Source organism: Rhamphochromis sp. 'chilingali', assembly GCF_963969265.1.
Source record: "Rhamphochromis sp. 'chilingali' genome assembly, chromosome: 16".
NCBI classification, from domain to species: domain Eukaryota; kingdom Metazoa; phylum Chordata; class Actinopteri; order Cichliformes; family Cichlidae; genus Rhamphochromis; species Rhamphochromis sp. 'chilingali'.
In genome coordinates this window covers 26,288,544-26,311,070 of record NC_137943.1, presented here as the reverse complement: position 1 = coordinate 26,311,070, position 22,527 = coordinate 26,288,544, and the positions used below count along the sequence as shown (strand labels likewise).

The following is a 22,527-nucleotide window of genomic DNA, read 5'->3' as shown; positions in this document are numbered from 1 at the left end:
AAATAGAGAAGCATTTGTTGGCAGGTAGGAAGTGGACTGGAGGAAGAAATGAATGAGGAAGAGGAACATTTTGGTAGCGTTATGGTGAGAGTTTTTTCTTTTCTTTTTATTTCCCAGCTCTAAAGTTGTAAACAACCAAACAAATGTTCCTCATTATGTTAGATTCAACCACCAAACAGGCCATAGAAACAGCACACCTTGTTGTTCGGGTAAGAACATTTTAAAGGCATTAAAAAAATTACGGCTTTATCTCTTTTTTTTTTTTTTTTTTTTTTTTAAGGCATGAATGCTTGGTAAACAAATTTTAAATGGTTTCAAACAAATTAAAACTCTTCTAGCTCTGTTTTTCATTTACATTATCGCTACATTACTAATTAAAAAAATTAAATACTTTGTACATAAAATGAGTCATGTAAAACCATAATCCAGATTAACAAAAACCTTTGTGTCGCTTGTTAAAATCAGATGACCCTCCTGTCAGCTGACTGAGGAATAATCAAAGGACGCACTATGGAACTGTGTGTGTTTGTATTTGGCTGTATCTGTGAGTTGAGGGAAAGGAAGGAGTGGTTTTGCACTGAAATGTAGGATCAGATCTGCTGCAACCTCAGTGGGACACCATCTACACAAACCACTGTCCTTAAGGTTGTTAGAGCCCCCTGTGGGACCGAGCCGTTCTCTCTTTTCAGTCGTCTCTTGAGGCCAGAAAGCGATAGCAGAGAGGATGTTGCGGAGCACATGAGAACACATGCCAAGCCTTTTCCCTGAGAGAGAGTGTGTGTATGTGTGTCTGTGTGTTAACCGCTTTTTACTTGAAGATGTTTTAAGTGATGCCCTATGTGTGCCTGAGATTTTAGTTTTCCTCTAACTTAATTGTTTTGTCTATTCGTTGAGTTATAGATTCAAACAGCCAGCCTGGGTGGACATTTGAAAGCGGTTAAGAAAGCCTAAAGCTGCCCTGCGTTGCATGCTACATGCCACAAGATTGGCTACACTGCCAATGTGTTTTTATTTTGTTTCTAGAGACCAGAGGCTCTGACAGCTTCTTTTAGCCTGAGGAGAATCACATTAGAAACACCACTCATTTCCATAGCACCTGATATACATTTTGGCTAAAGTGTCTAACATGTAAATCTGTGTCGTAATGTACAGTATGAAAAAAGTAAATCATCACTATGGCGGTTTTAAGCTCAGTGTAAGCAGTGCTGCAGAGGACGATGAGAACTTATGCTCCACTTAAAGATTTGGGGGGTGGGGAGGCTATAAATAGATTTTTTATTTTTGGGTTAAAATGCACGTCCAGCAGAGAGACAGAGCGAGCCTCGTGAATGGTGGATATCTGTGAGTCTGTTACTGTGTGCGCCGACCACACACATACACAAATACCTTTCTCTCTCTCTCTCTCACACACACACGCACACACACACCCCCTGCTGTTGACCAGGAGTGTAAAGGCATAGTCTGCTGGAGGACAGCAGTGGCGCTGCAGGTTCCCTGCTCAGAGATTGTGGAATGGTTGTCCATAGATCCCATCCCCTCCCTCCCTCCCTCCTCCCCCTTTTTTACTCCTCCTCTCTCCCCCTCGCTCTCTATCGCTCTCTCTTTACTGAGACTCCCCCTCCTCTCTCTCCCCCTATGTCGCTCCCTTTTCTCCCCCCACCCCCCTTAGAGCTTATGTAAACTAGCTGTGGAGCCAGGGCAAGCTGAGGCTATTTTTAGCAGCAGCACTGCAGAGCAGAAACTGGCTAGGGTCACGTGTGCGAAGCCGAATCAAAGGGAGTATCCCGGCAATGCGCTGTAAACAAAGGGAAGGTCAGTAGCAGAAGGTGAGACACAAAACGCCTCTGTGTTGGTTTTGTGTGTTTCTGTATATATGTGTGTGTGTGTGTGTGTGTGTGTGTGTGTGTGTGTGTGCGTGCGTGTGAGAGGGAGACTATACACTTCCTGACTATACTTTCTCTTAATGCCCTGACATAAAACAAATCATTGTAAGTGTATGAATGCACTCATATGCTTCCCTGCTTTCTCTGTCTCCCCCTGCCCCACACACACGCACACACCCACACAGCTCAACCATTTCTTTCACTGCTGAGACAGACAGAGGGGAAGCTGAATGGATCAAAGTGAGGTTTGACACGCGAGGATACATTTTGCTGCCTAATCATGACCAGGCCTCCTCATTGGCTCCACACTCTCTCCCAGGCCTAGCAGAGTGAGCTACACACAGACTCTGAGCCATGCAGAATCTACGAGGGGGCACATGACTATGTGTGTTTAGCATGTTTTGTCACACATGGGGATTTCAAACCCTCAGAGCACCACTTCAAGGTTGGCCTCAATGCGTTCAGTAGCATGCAGGGCCAGTTATCAGCGAGTCCAGAGGATAGTTGTGTCCAGCCACACCCAGGCAAAAGGTCTCCCTCCACCTCAGCCACTAGTCAAACAAGCCTCACCTTTCACCTCCTGTGGAACGTGGTCAGAATGGGACACAATGCTATTAATAGAAACCTTTTTATATAGATATTTTTTTTTGGTGTCACAGCGGTTTGTTGACAGTTTGAGCTGTAGGGTGTTTTGTCAGGCTGAGCTAAAAGAGGTAGCTTGGAGGCTAACTTAAGTAAACACTTGGTTGGGTGATTTATTGTTGCAGGCATTTGTAACCTGAGATTTTACAGCTTTATTATACTGAAAGTAACCACGTAGACATGGCTATCCCCCCCTCCACCCCCCCACCCGAGTCTAAGAGGGTCATGAAAAGAGAATATGCTACACCAGCGAACATCCGGTTCTTCCTCTTCTTCTTTTCCTGTTGTGGTTTTTCAGTGACTGATACTCTCCACTAAAGCAATATTTATTCAGAAATGTAATTCTTCTGCTGATGTGCTTTCACAGCTGCTACAGGTTACAGATGTACTTACATGTGCATGTTATGAAATAGTCTCCATGTGTGAATACTGGAATATAATGCCCGTACAAAGTAATCAGTTGATTTACATTTCCTTGTTTCATTTTCTCAGTCGTGTGGGTTTTAAGATTCGACTATATATATTTCAGTATTTGGGTGTATTATTAAATATTAGACGTTACTAAAAATTGTTACATTTAAACTTGGTTTAATATTTTCTACTTTACACCTGTATTTGTTATAAAAATGCATCTGGTGCCATTTTACCAGACATGATACATTCACAGAAGATTACTACTAGTAGTTGTAGTGCTGCTGCTTCTGCTGCTGTTGCTGTGACTGAAATGGATGTAGGATTTGTTGACAGAGCTGCAGTTGAGATGTTTGTTTTTTTAAAGAACCATTTCAGATATATTGGTGTCACTGATTTTTATGACTGGTGTTTATTTTCAAATTCACGACTTTGATTAGGTAGACATATTTCAAATATGTTGGCCTAATGAAAAGCAAAGGAGACTTATTGTGCTCTCATCTCATAGAACCCAAGGTGTGCCCAGTGTTTTGTTTTTTTTCTAGGTAGAAAGTTCTGTCTGCCTTGTGGCAGGTATTCACAATTTTATTAAATAGTACATTGAGTAAGGTTTTTTTTTTCCCGCTACTACAATAATCTGTGATACCTGTTTGAGTCCTCTGACCCTGTTTTGCACTTGTTAACTGGGAAAATAATGACACGATGCACTCATCCCACTAATCACAAACACATCAAATCATGTCTCTTCCATTTCCCCTGATCTGCTTGCATCACAGGAATGTGAGGGAACTAATTTGTACGAGGGATGTTCCTGGTGACTAATTTACTAGTCAAAGAACATTAACCAAAATTAAGAAAGTAATCCACAAAAAGATAAAAGTTGAGTGCAGGCTAAACTTTGTCCGCACAATATTTGAGAGTTGTGTGAGACTGCTGAATCACATTTTATTCAGTATTCACTTCAGTCGTTTTCATTGCTGCTGAAATGTGTGGTTAATTGTGGCAAGCTTGGCACACACAGGTGACAGCAGTAGACTTTCTTACCTTGCATGTTGATGTCCACACATCTGTTGGGTTTTATGGAAGTTTTTCTCTGACACAGTCCAGAGACATACTAGATTTAAAAAAACCAATAGTAATAATAAAAAACTGCAGAACTGTGCTGGGTTTTGTGGTTCTCTATGCGAGACAGAGGGAGTACTAATGAAATAATGAAATATGAGCTTGTTTTACATGCTAGCATTTCAGCTGCCAACTAGCAAAGGCAGAAACTATTAACCATTCAGGTGAATGATTTAATCTAAAACAATAGCTGGACTAAACTGCTGCGTTTTAAGGTGGTTTGAATTTTTGATTGTGTGAGATGTGTTTATCCCTGTGTATAGCTTAAACAAGGCTGCCTCGGTTTCACCAGTGGTTTGCATTTACCACTTGGTTGTAAAGCATCATTTTCATTTTGATGTGTGTCACCTGGGCCACACCTGTTTCAGTTATTCTTGTGGTTTAATGCCCTGTTGTTGTTGTTTTTTTGTTTTTGTATTTTAAACTTTGCCACAACCAACACTTTGTCTCTGAAGTTCTGCCTGACTTGGTGTGTTCTTTGCATGCATCACACAACATTTTACGTAGCTCCCATTCACTTAAATTGTGGCTGTTGATTTTGGTTGAATGGTTCAAGAAGTTACTTAATACTTTTATCTTGACCTTGATAGAAAATGTCAGGAGATCAAGGAAAGAATTAATAAGGACATGGGAAGAGAGAGCTGCGGTGTGCAGGGAGTCCAACTGCACTCAAAAAGCTTCTTTAATAATGTGATGGTTGATGCCAGTGACATGGTTCTGCAGTATGGTGGTGTACCTCTGAAGATGGACTACAAAAAGTGAATATTTTAAGTTTCAAAGTCCTTCCACTTTGTTTTGTCCACTTTTTAAAAATGTAAATCTACGGCCTGCACACAGCGCAAAATCCTGATAACCACATTTTATTGCTGCAGTATAATATCCATCATTCACAAAACACATCAGCAGGTTATGACATGAAATGGAAAACACACTGTTAACATTTACATGATCTGTGTCTCTTGTCAGCTATGTTGATCGTTTGTTTCTAATGACGGTTGCGAAGTGGGTTGCTATGAATTATGGGATAGCATTAGCTTCTTTCCTTTCATAAAGGATGCTCCAGTGTATCCTCTCCTAAAGCGGGAAATAAATGAAGCATTGAAGGACCTTCCCGGAGTATCTAGAGAATTCGATCCAGCTCTTATTAAGGCTGCCACGCAGATACTTCCTGGTCACTTCACTCTGTAAGCAGATTTGACCATTCATCCAGAACTTGTGGTTGTATTTTACTCGTGAGCATGAGAAGGTGGATTTGGAAAATAATCTAAGCCGTGAGCTCGTGGTGGTCTCCCACCAAACATACAGATGCAGTATACAGTGACACAAATACAGTAATAGAAAGCCAGCGCAGGCCACGGTTCTGCTGTGTGTTGATGTATGAGCGCGTCTGGGAATGGAAGGATACAAGTGCAGCCTGGCTTAGGAAGAGAGGGAGAGAGAGGAGTGGTATGGACTGTCTGGGGTTGCCATGGGAACCCAGCTGCTAAAACCAGGCAGGGTCAGTGTGGAAGAGAGGCTGCATGCAGCGTGAGAGAAGGGATGCCACCCGGAGGCCTGTTTGCAAACTACACAAACATCATACGCACTGAAGTTCAGGCTGAATTAATCTTTAAATAGTAAGAAAGGAAAAAGAATATTAGCTCTGTTTAGTGCAGAGTTTTCTTTCATCCTCCGTCATTATGGATTATTTCCTATCACCCGGTTGTTCAGGCCTGTAGAGCTTAGTTCAGGCTTATGCAATCTGCACTGATACTGTAGACGCCCCTGTCTAATATTAGTCATTGGTTATTGACTTTTGATTAGGGGAAAAGAGGAAAAGCTCATTTTCACTGGGTCACTGGTTTACTTCCAAGCGGAACAACTAATTTGACATAGAGGCTGCTGTTGTTTACAGGCAAGAGATTTGAAACCTGCTCGATAATGTTGATTTAGACTATTTTTACTAGGTTTTCTATTTCTGGCACAGACTCATTCAGTAGCTTACTGACAGCGCATCGATGTCGGGCTTCAATATTATTTAGAGAAACCCATAAGTCAATGGCACAGTGAGAACTGTATTTGGGAGCTCCACATGGGACACAGTTCACTCCCAATGTTCCCACTGTAGCTCCAATTCAGAGGCTGAGACTATTTTAAACAGAGGTAATGTAATGGTCCACACAGACACTAAGCAGAGACAAAAGGGCATTACAGGCTATTTTACATTTTTATACAACACCTTTCAAAACCATGACTTGATGCCGGCCTGGAAGGCGAAATGGAGGCCTTGAGATAAAGCAGGCTCTTTTGTTTACACAAGATTTGGTTTGACTTTCAGGAGTGTCTCCGTTCTTGCTCCTATATTTAGGAAGTACCCACTGAGCCGTTGATGGATTTGTCTAGTTTCAGATCCATCTCCCAAACTGCACAGTGTTCCTGTTTGGATGGATGAGCTGAACCCCCCGGGCTTGGATCTTTCCAGCAGGTGACCGGGATCCTGCACAGCTCCACCTTCGCTGTGTCCCACCGCACGTGGCCCTGCGTGCTGTACCAGCTCAATACATCGGACAGGCCGTGTTATGTGACGAGCTGTGCAGCGCTGCCAGTTTTGTTAGGATACTGGGCGTGTTTTGTAAGAGAAGACAGATGAAGTGTTGAGTGGAAGTTCTTCTTTAAGTTTACAGTTGGTGTGTAGATACTAGTTTAGGTTAGACTTTTTGAAATGAGTACAAGTACAGCTGAAAACATTAGTCTGCTGATATAAATATAATCAACTCTTTGGTCATTTTTTAAAAAGAAATCTGCATTACTAAAGTGTTTTCAGCAACAATAACAGAATACGCTGCTTTTTGTTTTTATGAAATTTTTGTAAATTCATGGCATTATGTTTTTGCAAAAAGTCTCTGTCGCCTTATTTGACATAAGTTTATGCATTTTCCTGTTATTTCTAACCATTTCATAAACATGGCTATTATGCTAAAGTAAATTCCGGTAGTTTTCCTTTCCTTTCGGGGGCACACCAAAAATTCCTCAAAGCAGGAAAAACCCCAGCACTGCTAGCTTGAGAAAAAGTAGACACCTGAATTTGTTATCTTTGGCTGTTGGAAATTGTAATCATCTTCTGACATTTTATAGCCGCAGTTGTTAATAGAAGTGGGAAAGTCCTCAGAGAAAGTGGTAATTCATTTAAACACAGTTAAAATGGGAAATACTGAACTGTGAAAAGAGGTTTGAATATTTGATTTTAAAGCAGTAAATGCAAAGACAGTTTGTACTTTGCATGCAAATGGCTGTTTTCAAAGGGCTTAATTACCCATAATGCTCTTGGAAATCAATGCAATGAAAAAAGATGCTGACTACTCATGTTAAGGGGCAAGTTTTGCCTAGTTTTAATGTATGAAAGCATGTGTTTGTTTGTTTGTTTTTGGGGTTTTTTTGGGTTTTTTTGTTTTTTTTTTGTTGTTGCTCAAAACAGACTAAATTGTATGTGGTGACCACAACTAGTCTGCATATAATTCAATTTGTGTTCTCTTAACTGTAAAATTCACAGACTTCTGTTATTTTCAGCCACTTTCTAAGCAACAAACGTATTGAAGCTTGATTAAATTAAGCCCAGCTTAAGAAAAACTGCCTTTCACATTTATTCAGAAAAATATTTGGGGACTTGGATCTATACAACTTGTACACAATACAAAACTGAATTAAATGCACATTACAGATAAAAATACGCACAGTTCAAACAGAAAACATTTAAATGGAGGGTTACCAGTTAGAAACAGTGCAGTGGGTCTGTTGTGTCCAGCAGTGTGTTTTCAGGCGCTGTCACCAGCCAGTTGGAGACTAAAGTGAGAGTCCATTATACTGGCCCGAGCGCTCAAAATATGGAAACTATTGATCGGATCCTCTGAACTGCTAATTAAAGATGGTCCGCTATTTGTAAAAAGTCAACCCAATTATCAAATGAGCACATGAGTCTGGGTTGCTGTGGGTCGGTATGAAGGTTTCCAGTGTGTTGGAGGGGATTTTTTTTTTTTTTTTTTTCCAGTATTTATTCCTGTCTTTTGATGTCTTCAATTTTGTTTTGCTTTGGACACGTGCTTTTTTTTTTTTTTTTTTTTTTCTTTCATGCACATAATTAGATTTTAGCACAAATTTAAAAGTGATCTGTTCTATTTTGGTCGTCTCCTCCAGATATCTGGTTTATTTTGGTTGTTTCCTTGTTGTGCCTGTTGCAAGGCAAACATGTACCTGAAGAAGGTGCTGTGGAGCTGGGTGGCCAGTGACTCTGAGCTCTTGGTGGAAACATACCCACCATGAAAATCTTCCCCCTGCACCCTTTTCTGCTCATTGGGCAGCAACATGTTGCCCGGGGCACTTTGCATTAACTGTCCCTCAACATATCGGAGTGCTTGAGTGAAGCTCAGCCTGCGTATGTGCAATAATGCTTGTGTATGTGTTTCATGGAAAGACTAGACAAATGGCATAGAAGAACTAGAGGGGGTGCACTGCTAAGTGAAATGAACGGCTTAGCTATTTAGCGCCATAAAGGGGCTTTTTTTTTTTTTTAACCTGACGATAGCACTGTGAAAGCTCATCTCAAGCAGGGACGTGTGATGATGTTGTTTGTGCCGTGGTTTAAGTAGAGTTTTGGGAATTGTTACATCCTCGCTTTAGAAAGTAAACAAAAACGGTAAAGAAAGCTAAAAATTGTTACGATGCCTCTCATTGGTGGGGTCTGACTATATTGAACTTGCTGTGTAGTATATTTCTTATGTCAATCCATATGATTCTGCCCACAACAAAGTTTATACATAGCACACAGGCTGGCCCACAGCACCAGCTCAACACAAAAAGAATAAGAGGGGGACTGTTAGAGCAGATTGTTGGTATTTTTTCTTTTTAACTTTAAATATATATACAGAGAACAAACTGTCATGAAACAGTAAAAAGCCTTCTTTATAAGAGCGCTACTGTGCCAGGCTAAAAACAAATGAGAAATTACATCTCATTTAATGTGGTTTGATGGTTGTGAACAAATTTTAAAGTCATAAAACTAATTCATAAATGCCAAGCATAGTTTTCTGTGTATATATTGTACACATGCTAAAAACAAAGTGGCAAAATGGCGGCCTGCTATCCCTCCAAAGCCACAAATATGACAAAATGACCACATCACACAAAGATCTCCAACGCCAGCGTTGAGCAGTTCTTGGAGGAAATTGAAGAAACGGAGCACAAACCACAGATTTCTCTGGACCTTAAACCCGTCTATTTGTAGCACTCAACCAGAACAGCTGTAGTCACTGTAAACTGCACTGAAACCTTTTGATAAGGCATTATCTGGTCGGCCACTTGATGATCAATGTTATCTTTTTCGGCCTTTTTTCCTGGATCCAGTACTCTTGTTTTTTCTCTTTCTTTTTCTTTTTCTAGCCTCTTGCCTGGTACAGAGACTATATTTGGATCTCCAGTGCTCTACCAATAGTACTTCTGTCACATGGCAGTCACAAAGCACTCAGTAATTATAACCTAGCTGGGTTTCTGCAAGGAAGGCTGACTAAAAATACTCTCATATTGTTGCAGCAATGGGGCAAAAAAGCTGGAGAATTTTAAAAGGCTTTGCCTGTATTTTTGCGTGTCTGTGTGTGAAGGAGGAACACTTTAACATATACTGCGCCGTCTCAAATAACGGTGCAGTGCAGTGGGGTTTACTGGTTGTGTTTCTCGTCTCCAGAGAAGCGCTAATTGGTAAATAATATAATTAATTGTGTAATATGATGGGTGTGCTTCATGTTGTATGACTTCAGAGCCAGGACAAAAAGTAAACGCTGTGCTCTAAACCACAGATTCGTGTTTTCTCTCTCTCAGCGCTTATTTTTATTTATCCGTCACATCTTTGTGTTTATTTAAAATCATGTTTTGTCTGTTATTGTACTCAAAGTGAACTTGATTATTTTCTTGATCACTAACCTGGCGTTATTTTGGTAATTGAGTATTTCTGAATGTGTGAATTGGATAATTTATAGTTGACAGGTGAAATTGTTTAAAATATTGAATAAATGATAAGTGATATGTACTTAAATGCATAATATATTGTGTAACACGCGCAGACACGTCAACCGAAAAGGTGACAGACTTATGGAAAACATGAGTATTCTGGTTTTAGATGATAAAGCATGTTTGAATGATGCTTTTGAAGGAGCTTAAAATGTAAGAAATATTGAAGAGGAATTGACGAGAGCCTTTAAATTCACAATTCACAACTTGTAACATTAATCACAGTTATAAAATAAAGCAAAAAAACCTCGATGCAAGTCAGCTTCATACTTTTTATCAGCTATTTGAGTTTGAATATTTTGAGATTTCTTTTTTATTTTTTTATCACAAATCTTTGTTACATCATCTCAGGTTCTAGGACTTTGATTCATCACCATATTCTGACATTTCATAGAGGAAACAATTAATGCAGCAGACTAACCACTAAGAAAAGTGTGAGTCTGAGACCTGATCTCATGAAATGTTCATGCTGAATTGGCTTCCTACCTGATGAAACATTTTCAGAAGCCCACATTGTTTACAGAGTCTGGTTGGGGGGTTTTTTGTGTGTGTTTTGCTGCCCATTTGTCTGTAATTGCCTATGTGCATCATTGACCTCTATACTCGTCAGAAATAACTTAAAATTAAATTCTCATTGCTACGACCCCAGCTCCCCAGGGGAAGGGAAACATTAACAACCACTTGAAAATGGGTTTGGGGAAAATTATCATCTTTTACTGAGTTGAAGTCTACAGAAATAATATAGCTAAGCGGAAAATAAAAATAGGACAAGCTAAAGGCAGCAAGAGCTGCTAAAAATAATCATAACCAAAAGAGACTCTTACCTTAGGTTATTTTCAGCTTCCTGCTAAAACCATATAACAAAATAAACAAAAACACTAGTTTTACTTGTCTTCACAAACTCCTCAAACTGAACACAAGATGATGTGGATTTTATTGTTTACTTGTTTTTTTTTTTCCTTTCCTGGGAAACGCTGGCCAGTTTTGTTTATTCAGGACTCAAACCACTAACATTATACACATAATAGAATTATAGACAAAGAGATGGTAGATGCAGGGAGACACGTAACCATACAAGATGTAAGATGTAAGATAGAAAATCCCACATGGATTGTGACGTTTCGTTACAAAGCAAACCATGTCCATAAACGTCTCTCGTGTATGTGTCAGGTCTGTAAAGATGATTTTCAGGCTGAATTGAATGTCTAAAACGTGTATTCACGGTTCACCTTCAAAGGTCAGGTTGTAAATCAAAGACATTAAAGAATTGTGGGAATTTTACATGCTGGATTAGAGTGTTGATCCAATGGAGAGGAAGGGTAGTAAAATAATAAAAGGACAATTTTTAAATCCCAACTCAGGCTATGGTAATGTGTCCTGAGCACTTCATCTGTTACTTACTTAAATATTGCATAATTAAAACGGCACAAAAAGAAATTACATTACATACATGTATTTTGGACGTCAAATGCGATGTATAACCGGCTGATTTTGGACAGCATTTTTATTTTTTTTAAATAATGATGGCGTATTTGGTTTCCAAGTGAACTGCTAGAGTTCATTTCAGATGTGACCTTCCTTTTCTCTGTACTGCATATGTTAAACGTAATCATCCTGCAAGCGTATTTACTGTTCATGTATATGTATTTACTGTGAGAAAGTGGAGTGCTCTTTCAAAAATAGCCTTACTTCTCCTTTTTTGTGGGCAGAAACAGTTGGTGTGATGAAAACATTGTTGTCGGAGCACATGAGCAGCGTCTCTGTTATCTAATGGTTCATAATAGAGCATTCATTCTCGGTTATTTAATTCTCATTGGGTGTGTTAGGTGTGCTACTTGTAGGGCTGAAGTGAAAATGAACTGACTACAAAAACTCTAAACCTGAACGCGGATCTTCTGACGCTTTGGGTTTCCTGTGCACCGCAGCCGTGTTGGCTGTCTTGTGATAATGTGAAGCTGGCGAGCGTTTGGGTAGAAAATGAAGGATGTGAGGGGGAGCCTGTTTGGTCCACATCTGTGTCCTACTTACTAGAATCACTCACCAGCTTCAGATGTAGATGAGGAAACTTTGTAAGATGTACACACTTTTATCCCCTCTGCTCTGACAGACACTTTGTACCATTCTTTCTATAAAATGTGTCTGCCATATGGCATGGCTGTGACCTGGAGCACTTTGGATTTAATTTGAAATAAAGCAGGGTGATGGAGATTCAGATGTTCTCTTCCTGATGGAGTAATCAATCAGGTGATGGGATAATGTATATGCTTTTTGGGAAAGTGACATTTTCAGTTGTTTAAATTGTTTAACCCATAGTCCTCCAAAATAATAATAGAAATATTATAGTTTGCTGCCCCTCCCTGAACCTGGTTCTGCTGGAGGTTTCTTCCTGTTACAAGAGAGTTTTTCCTTTACACTGTCTCCAAGAGTGTGCTCACAGGGGGTCATCTGATTGCTGGTGTTTTTCCTCTCTAATATTGTTGGATCTTTACATTACCATACAAGTGCCTTTAGGCGACTGTTGTATTTGGCGCTACATAAATAAAAGTAAATTGAAATTGAATTTTTCACATCTTCAGTGTTTTGCTTTTTTTGGTTTTTGTTTTTCACAAAGAAAAAAAAAGGGGGGGAAAAACTTTTTAAATTGTTGTCACTTTACTTTAGGAAAGTAAATAATCATTAAATCATATAAACTGTGTGCGAGAGAGCGCAGTTTATAGCTTTTTTTTTTTTTGCAAGTAACATGAATTTTGTGCAGTAAGCACATTTGTATTGTAAAAAGCATTTTTGCTTTGTGCCCTGTTGTTGGTTAATTTCTTACCCTGTCATTCAGTGTTGCTTAATAGTAAAGCTGTTAACAACAGCAAGCTAGATATCAGTGAATCCGTGTTAAAAAGAATAATGTTGAAATATTAACAGCTGATCTATACATTTGGCTCGTGGACTTATTCTTAATAACATTGCGCCTTGTCTTTTCAAATACCCGTGGTGTATTTTAAATGTATCATGGCCCTTGGACCGGCCTTGCTGGAGTCTTTTCATGATGTGATCCAGATGATCCAGGGGCCTGCGTGACCATGTGTCCCCAGCCTCGGTGTCCTCATCCTGCCTGCTGTGCTGCAGAGAGGCCCAGCTGCTGCTGCTACCGCTGCACATGCTCTCTCAGTAGTGAAGAGATGGCAACAGCAAGCTGTCTAACCTCCACAGTAACCGCCTTATGTAATCACTCTGGCTAGAGACAGACCAAAATAGCCCAGACTGAGCAGGCCTGCCCTCTTGTGGCATACAGCTGCCTTAACACCGGCCTAGCAGGCCTAAAACAGGAGTCAGACATGGCAGCCGTTTCCTGCAGCATTCAGTGTAGTATGTAAATATTTTAATGTACTGCACAGATATAGCAAAATGCATTATGTGCCATTTGTAGTTTCCAGCTGATCAGATCTGGAGTTATATTTTTGGGTTAGTTCAGTGAAGACGACGTATTTATGAAAACAATGGTCAATTATTTTATAGTTTTACAGTTTAGTGACTTTACATTTTCTATGTTGATGACTCTTTCCGCAGCACATACAAAATGGTTGGAAGACAAACAAACTTTAACTACTCTTCTGTTCCCTCCTTTGCAGTTTCCTGGACAGAATTGATTCTGTAAGACAGAGTGACTACACGCCAACAGACCAGGTCAGTTCTCCTGCCAGTGTACTCTGTATTAAATGTATAAATCACCAGCAAAACCCTGCCTGCTGTTTTTCTTTCTTTTTTCCCCCTCCTTTCCCTGAACTGCATGTTTTGTTTCTTTGTGTTCACTACGTGTAGGACCTGCTACGCTGCCGAGTGTTAACTTCAGGGATTTTCGAGACGAGGTTCCAAGTAGATAAAGTGAACTTTCAGTAAGTCTCTGCTTAACTTTAACAAGGACATAAACACACACATTGAAGACATGTTTGTCCCCATTTATTGTTTGCCAACTTTTGTAAACCCTGTTAGCAGCTTGTGTAGCCAGGAGGTAATAAGGCTACTTTGAAAAAAAAAAAGAAAAAAAAAAAAGGCCAATTTGACATGGAAATTAAATAAAATAGTTGGGAACAGGGTTAAAATGGGACCTTTGGGGTTGACTGCACAAAGCTGATCCAAAAATCTGTGTTTCTAGATATTTGTCTATTTGATAAACAAAATGTATTTTATCTGTGAGTCAATGGAAAAAGGAAAGGTTTTATTTATTTATTTAAGTTTTCCTTTGGGTGAAGAGCCAAACTTTTTTGGGTGGGGCAAAATGTTTTGTATATAAGAAGAAAAAAGTCAGATTTTTAGGCAGAAAAACATGAAGCATGCCCGAACTAGTTGTGTAAACAGTACGGTCTTCCAGAAATGTTTCATCAGCTAAGAAACTATAGCCACATCCTACCGAACTAACTGAACAGCACACCAGGATTCAACATAACCATAACCATCTGATGGCCCGTTAAAAAGTAGGCTGGGAAGTTGATCAGCAGTTGCCAGCAGTATTTTCACATTAGTTGGTTTAAATGTGAAGGAAAGCTGTTTTTTGGGGTGGGGTGGGGGGGGGGGGGGGGGGGATTACACACTGATGCACACATAGCTCAGCTAACTTTAACTTTGAGTGTCGACAGCAACCACACCCCTCTACTGGGCCAAGCCTACAAAGGGACAAACGATTTACACTAATTATTTTCAGATTTGAATTATTATTATAAAATATAAATCTACTAGTAGATGATGCTATATTATCATAGATTATGGCAGCTGTAATCAGAGGAATTAAAGTGCGCTACTGAAAATGTGTTCTGCCGGCTCTGGATATTGGTCTGGTTTTGTAACACAGATCTGGCAACCCTGACGTGTACATATAAATACCAGAAGGTCTCAGTTTTCATTGCCACATTCCTCTTTGTTTGTTGTTTGTTGGTTTTTGATGAGACGCCATTATAAAGTACTTATGGGAAGGATCAGTATTATCATTGTGTTTCCAGCTCATTCCATTATTTATACCCCTATGAACAAAATAATCACGAGCCCCGTATTCCTTCTAAAATTGGTTTATCTAATATTGCCTTTTATGCAGCAACTTTTCCGAACTTCACAGAATTGTGAAAATGAGGTGTTTTCCGGATTTCCAGTAATTTTCTTTTTTTAAAAAACATTGGACTGTGCCTCCTTGTTGGATCACTGCCCTCTTGGGTGTTATTGCTATATTTACTCTGGCCTCGTGTTAAGAGCCTCAAATGTCATAAGTTTGTTCCTTTGAACAAAACCCTGAGCCCACAACCTGCTCAGCAGCTGGAAGATGAGGTAGAAATGCACGTCATAGAGGTGACTAAAATGCAAAATGATTCCCCTGTGGTCGACCAGTGTGATTTCTGAGCCTGTTGCAAGTTATTTACTGTTGGTTACAGTTATTAGATCAGCCAATAAAGGTTAGAGTAAATGTTTTGTAACAGCTTTGATGATGTCAGATGAGGTGACCCATTTCCGCAGTCGCAGACACAACAGTCTTATTCTACCATCTGAAATGGGCCTTTGTATCACATTATATCATCCTAAACGACTGGTTAAAAAAAGGTCTGGGTCATGACTTCCCTTTGGGTGTGCGTTTGTCATTATTCGGCTTTGATGACTCCCAAACATCCAGCCAGGGACACACAGACATTACAAATAATTTCGCCCTTCGTAACATTTATTAATTAATGGATTATTTATGCGTCCACAGCCGTTCCGTAAGTGTCAAGGATCTCTTTTTGCAAACCAGAAGCACATGTAATACGAGACAGAAACACGTCTTTTGTGAAGATTTTTAATTTTATTTTGAGTCTTTATCAGGACAATCTGTGAAACAAAACTGGTGTGTCAGTGCCGTACAGTATGTACCTGATGCCCCCCAGTCCTGAGTGATATGAGCTCTTTGATCAGAAGAGGGCAGCAGCGAGTATCTGACCCATTACTGTCTCTTCCACAGCATGTTTGATGTTGGGGGCCAGAGAGATGAAAGGAGAAAATGGATTCAGTGCTTTAACGGTGAGACTTTTCCTCCTTGTTTTCCTTCAAATAGCCACACTGTACATCCTCGACCTGCAGCTCATTCTCCTCCCATTACATCCTGCCCGTCTTAAGGCATTTTCTCTCAGCTCCAGCATCCCGTCAGTTGCACAAGGACCAGTCCAAATCTTAAACTGGTATTGAAGAGCCTAGTCTTTTGACTTGTTTATAGTCAAATCTGAGCTGTCTCGTTTTTTGTTTTCCTTGACACAAAGTGCTCTTTTAGTCAGTTGTTTCTATTTTTAAATTTTCTCCTGGTTTTGGTTTGCATATTACTATAAATTTTGCTTTCCTTCTCACTGCGCTATTGTGTGTTTTTTAAACCTTGAATGTTAATACATTTCCCTTAACTGGAAAGCACTTTGTGTCCACTCCCGTAGTTTTGAATGCCATATAAATAAAGGTGATTTGACACGACTTGAATATACTCCTTAAGACCAGTGACGTCAAAATCTATCTCATGTTTTCTTCCAGACGTCACTGCGATCATCTTTGTGGTGGCCAGCAGCAGCTACAACATGGTAATAAGGGAAGACAATAACACCAACAGGCTACGGGAAGCTCTGGACCTCTTCCGCAGTATTTGGAACAACAGGTGAGTCCCTATTTGTTGTGGGGTTTTTTTGTTTTTTTAACTCAATGTTAGAAAATGCTCACTTTCCTTTCGCAATGAGAGAGAAGGCCCACATAAGGCTTAAAAAGTAGTAAATATAAGTAAATAAAACCTGCTTCTGTCTCACCTTTATCGTGATGTGTGTAAATGACTGTCAGCTTTATCTTTGAAAATCCCAAAATTTCCACGACTGAAGGGTGAAGCTTGTGCAGTTTCTTTAATGGTGTTTTTTTTTCTTTTGTTTGTTTGTTTTCAGATGGTTACGCACTATATCCGTCATATTATTCCTGAACAAGCAGGACATGCTGGCTGAGAAAGTACTAGCTGGAAAATCCAAAATTGAAGACTACTTCCCTGAATATGCTCGCTACACCATACCAAATGAAGGTTTGTTCCTTTCCTAGTGCACCTGGCTCGTCTATGTCCAGACAGACTTTTGAATTCCTTGTATCGTCTGTATTAACGTTAAATTTCTTTTTTTTTTTTTCTTTTTTTTTTTTTAGCAACTCCTGAACCCGGTGAAGACCCGAGAGTGACGAGAGCCAAGTTCTTCATCCGAGACGAGTTTCTTGTAAGTGTATCAGCGTATGTCTGAAGTGAGCTGAAGTCAATCAGTGTCCAGCCACGAATACACTTGTCCTGTTAATTCATAACTTAGTATTTTACACACGTACCTGTAATCCCAGCTGGGCCTGTTATGTTGCTTTGAACCTGATGAACCTTTTCTGGTGGTCCGACCTCCTTGTGGGGACAAGTTGTCCGCAGATGCGCAATGCTGATTTCAGCAGGTACTACTGCTGCTACGAGTCCTGCCGCTGATCGCGAAACACCTTCTGTAAGGTTAAAAATTAAATTCGGTTGCATTTGTTTTTACTATAAATGGCTGTAACGAAGCTGTTTTTGCATGGCCTTTTTTGTATACACTCTGTAGTCACAAATAATCTTTAAGACACAGATAACATTATTAAACAGATTATAACTTTACTAGTAGGACTTAATGCTGCAGCAATAACTTGAAGCATTTAGTTGAGGAAGTGAAGGGGTTACATCTGTTCTTGGTGTTTGAATGTGAGCTGTTCTGTGGCTGAATTTATTTCTTTCATATCAAAATAGTGACTCCAGCGTTTCAGTTTAATAGTGACCAATGTTGTTCTTATTTAGTGGGTAGAACAAATATGGGTCTAGTGTGGTTATCTGGCCAGTGTTTAACACGCTAGACACACTTATGGTCATGTAAGCTGTATTTAGGGACTGATTGCTCTAAAATTACTTGCCTCAGTTTCTAGTAATGACAGCGAGCTTGAAAGCTGTGAATTTCCCAGAAATAAATGCGTTATGATAGTATTCCTGTTACCTGGGACAGATACCTGGGAATATGTGTGACGGGAATCACGTACTCCAAATGTAGTGCACTTTTATGAAGAAGTATGCAAATTACAGACTTCCTCGTGTCACAACTATGTTTTGGTGCACATTGGTGAAAGATGTCATTTTTACAGATGCAAACTTTTTACAAAAATGAAGACGAAACAAGCGCGGCACAGTGTAACTGCACATAACTACTGAGCCACTTTGTCGTCAGGTAGAATAATATTTTAAGTGTGAATTGTTAGGGGAACCCCCTGCCCCCAGAGTGTTTTCATCAGCGTCTGATACACACATCAGTCAGAATTAAACTGTGGCAATCTATTCATGCCTGTGATGTGATATCTAACCCATAGAGGGCGCTAAAAATAAGAAGTTGAGAGGCCTTTATGTGTCAAAGTACTGAAAGTGCACAGAAAACTTAGAATAGCATTGGCATTAGCACATTAATCTTAAATATGCTGAGCAATATTCAAGGTAAGAAGCAGGAAAAGCTAAATGCTTCAGCTGAATTGAATAATTTAAATAATATATAGTAAGGCGTGTGCTTTATTCAAAGATGAAATAAAACTATTTATCATCACATTTACAAACAAAAAGAAAACTGATGTGTGAAATTAAGAATGGTTAAAGGCCTGCTAAAGTCAGTCAAACCCAGTGGTGTTCAGAACAGATGTGATCCAGATATTTTGAGTAAAATGACAGTGAAGTGCTCAGATGAGTCACAGTTTAAGCTGCAGAGGCAGGAAGTAGTGTGATTTTTAGGTGGGGATGGTGCTGTAAGAACTTTTAGCTGTAAAGAAAAATCAAATAATGAAGGGAAGAAACGAGAGCAGCAGATCTGAGAAACTGAGGGAACATCAGGGAGGCTAAACGTGTGCTCGTGGCGTGGAGGATGTGACGTGTCATGTCTGTGTCCTCCTCCTCAGCGGATCAGCACTGCGAGCGGCGACGGCAGACACTACTGCTACCCACACTTCACCTGTGCCGTTGACACAGAGAATATCCGGCGGGTGTTCAACGACTGCCGGGACATCATCCAGAGAATGCACCTGCGGCAGTACGAACTCTTGTGATGGGAGACAGACTCCGTCAGCCTTCTGTGTTTTTTTTTTTTTTTTTTTTTTTTTCCTCCACCATTCTGCAACCTTGACGAACCTTTCCTCCTGCTCCTCCCTGACTCTTCACCCCACATCCCCAGAAGAAACCCACCCCGACCGCCCCTCCTGTCGAGGACTACGAAGTACTACTGAAGTGTGTCAAATCCTCTTCCTCTTTTTAACTTCTTAGCTTTTTGTACTACTTTTTGTTTTCTCTCTCCGAGATTTCGTCCCCATTTCACAGATGTAAAAGGAAAGCTGGGGAACAAAGTTGATGTGTGCCGCTTCTTTTTTTTTTTTTTCCTTCTTCTTCTTCTTTTAATCCTTCCTTTTTGAATGCCTTGATTTTTGTCATTCCACTAAGCCTTGGGCTACCTCCTTTTATTTTATTTTTTGCCCCTTTGTGTCCACTTTTTTTGGGCTTTGTCTTTGGACTTGGACTGGTGGGCGAGGACACATAAAACACACCTGGAGGACCTCAGTGCAGAGGCAGTATGTGTGTGTAATGAAGAGAGGGAGGAATGCCATGTGAACGAGTGTGTGTTTAACCGCCATGACCCCTCACCACCTCTTGTAATAATTTTTTTTTTTTTTTTGGCCTGTCACCCCGCCCTCAGCCTCTCTGACCGCCTTCTTCTCCCCGCGTTGAAGACGGCTGGACGGAGAGGGAACCGAATGGATGAAGAGATAAATGCACTTTGCATCAGGTTCCTTAATAACTTTTGTTTTTTTTGTTGTTGTCGGTGTTTTTTTGTTTTTGTTTTTTTTTCCAGAGGAAGCATACACACAATGTAGCATCACAATATTTATTATCCTGTCGCCCTGCTTGCCGAGCTGCAGGGCGGACCGAGCAGCCGAGAAGACGTGTGGAGCGAGAGATTAAAGATGGGAGGGGGGCAGAAATTACGGCGACTAGAAGACGGCTTTTAATGAAGGAAAAGGGACTGAGCTCTCTGCACCTTAGCCCTGTTGCCTCCACGGACTCGGACCTGCCTCCTTTTTCCACACAAACCATCCTTTTAGCTTAGAGATACTGATGGGGAGGAGGGTGGGTGGGACGGGAGAGAAAAAAAAATGTATTGTTTTGTTTTTGGTTTTTTGGGGGGTTTTTTGTTAACTTGTACACTGTGCAAGGTTGAATTATCCTGTACAGACTGTAAAATGTAATATTATTTTGTACAACTTAATTGAAAGAAAAACAAATCTACTTGTAGATCTTTGTGCCTTGATTATGGCTGTACCTGTAAATGAGCTCAGATGTAAGTATGTTTTCAACTGCGCTGTACAGCTTGATGTCAAACTCTATCGGCAGCGAAAGACTGCAGGTAGGGGACTTTCTCTGTAGAGTTTAGTTTTTTCTGGTTTATAAAAAAAAAAAGAAAAAAAAAGGAAATGCTGTTTAGTAAGAAATAAAAAAATAGGGGAAAAATCCTAAAAACCTGTATACATTATGCAAATTAACCACTTACCTGCAGTGAAGACCAGATGTTGCAGCGCCATGCCTTTTTTTTTTTTCGTTCTTTTATTTTTTTCGTTTTGTTTTCCCTCCTTTTATTATATATATTTTTTGAATTTCACAGCTTTAAACAAACATTTGAATTCCATTGAAAGTGTCCAAATTGCAACCTGGTGTTGTTTTAATAGGAACCAACGTTTTTTCGATATGAAGTGCGTGTGCGTACGCGCGCGTATGTGTGAGCGATCCGTACTGATGTGCGTGCCTGTGCGCATGTGTACATAAAACAAACATAGACTCACAGATGCATTGTGTGAGTGTGTGTGTGTGTGTGTGTTGGAGAGCAAGTGTGTATGTGTGTATAAAATTTTATAAATGTATGTACATGTAAATTTATAGGTCTATATAAATATATATGTACAATTATACATGTTTAATTATGTGTGTGCCTAGGTGTACATACCTATGTATGTATACGGTAAATATGTATACATACACACATAGGAAAGCATGTTTAGAATGGAGATGAATAAATGAGAGTGTGCAATATTAGTAATTCTTTGGTCCTTTGGAGCCATACCCGATGGCACAGGCACTATGAATGTGTGAGCAGCACCCAACAAGACGAGCTCTTCTCCTTGTACAAACAGCATCAGCCTTTTCTTCTGCTACAGTACACGTCTATCCCCAACAGAGAGTGAACTGACTGGAGGTGCAAAAACCTTGTTTGGCCTGGGAGGATGATTAAATGACATTTTTATTTTCTTTAAATAAAGAGGCACATTAGAGGACTTTGCTTTATTTCCATCTTGGTGTCCAGTTGTGTCCGGATTTTCTTTATTCATTCATTCAAAAAAAAAAAAAATAAAAATGTGGGAGACCGAAACGACCAAAACAAACAAAAACAAAAAATGATTAGATAAGTAAATCAATATGCCATTAAATGCACCAAATATTGGGCGAGCATTTATAAAATGTGAAACTAATAAATACTTAATACTTGGTATAAATCTCTAACATTAAAATGGTATAAATGGTGATGGTCAGTATTTAATACTGCATCAAGTAAGTTTTAATTTGATTCTTTAAATGTTTACACGTGTGTCACTTTTCCACTTTATCTAATTTCCCATTGAATTTTGACTTTATACCCAATTTATTACTTTTAATATAATTTCTCATTTTCCTCACCCACAAATAGTTTTTCTATAGGTTATTATTTGTAATACAAAAGCAAATAAAGCAGAAATATTACTCGTCACATTCTACAAATTAATTTATATTTGATGCATTTTGGCCATGTTAATTTTAATTCCTTAGACAATAATTAATGAATTGATAAATATGCAAATTAATGCATCAGAAATAATAGTTATAAGTTATGCATAATTGTGTTTTCATGTGGTTCTGTTAGTTTTTTACAATTACATCGCCTTAACAATATTTTACTTTCTCGCATTAGTTATTAGTTTTGAAATCTGTTTACTTCTGTATTTTCTTCTGTATTGTTCATGCGTTTCAAAGTATAAATACAAAAGCAAATTAACCTAAATATCGATTTATGCCAATTGTTATGGATTTGTTAATACCTACATTTTTCATATTTCTTTCATGCATCTAAAGGCATGTAAGGGTTATTTAATTACTATATTTGTTATTTTTGCTGTTTTGTTACTAATATTTGAAACTATTGTGAGGAGAGTGAAGCTGGGTACTTTCGGTATCTTTTTGTTTTTAACTTTGAGATGATCATGATAAACAGTTTTACCAGATTTTACAGTTCTGGTTGATTAAACTTCACAGAAGGCAGGTTCAGCTAATAAAGTTAATAATGGCTGGCTGTGTGTG

General features: G+C 39.4%; 1 protein-coding gene across 3 annotated transcripts in view; it reads left to right on the top strand.

Moving 5' to 3' along the window:
- Nucleotides 1-21,485, top strand: part of LOC308383828 (guanine nucleotide-binding protein G(olf) subunit alpha) — a 55,958-nt gene extending 34,473 nt beyond the window's left edge. For 2 of the 3 annotated variants that reach the window (XM_080861979.1, XM_080861980.1), the window contains exons 6-12: nt 13,718-13,772; nt 13,908-13,981; nt 16,066-16,124; nt 16,620-16,740; nt 17,015-17,145; nt 17,262-17,329; nt 19,053-21,485. In XM_080861979.1, coding sequence (XP_080718105.1) covers nt 13,718-13,772; nt 13,908-13,981; nt 16,066-16,124; nt 16,620-16,740; nt 17,015-17,145; nt 17,262-17,329; nt 19,053-19,199 — 655 coding nt within the window. In that variant the 3' untranslated portion in view covers nt 19,200-21,485. Of the gene's footprint in view, nt 1-1,740; nt 1,827-13,717; nt 13,773-13,907; nt 13,982-16,065; nt 16,125-16,619; nt 16,741-17,014; nt 17,146-17,261; nt 17,330-19,052 lie in introns of those variants that run through there. The other variant, XM_080861981.1, reaches the window with a different exon arrangement.
- Nucleotides 21,486-22,527: the final 1,042 nt, after the last annotated feature.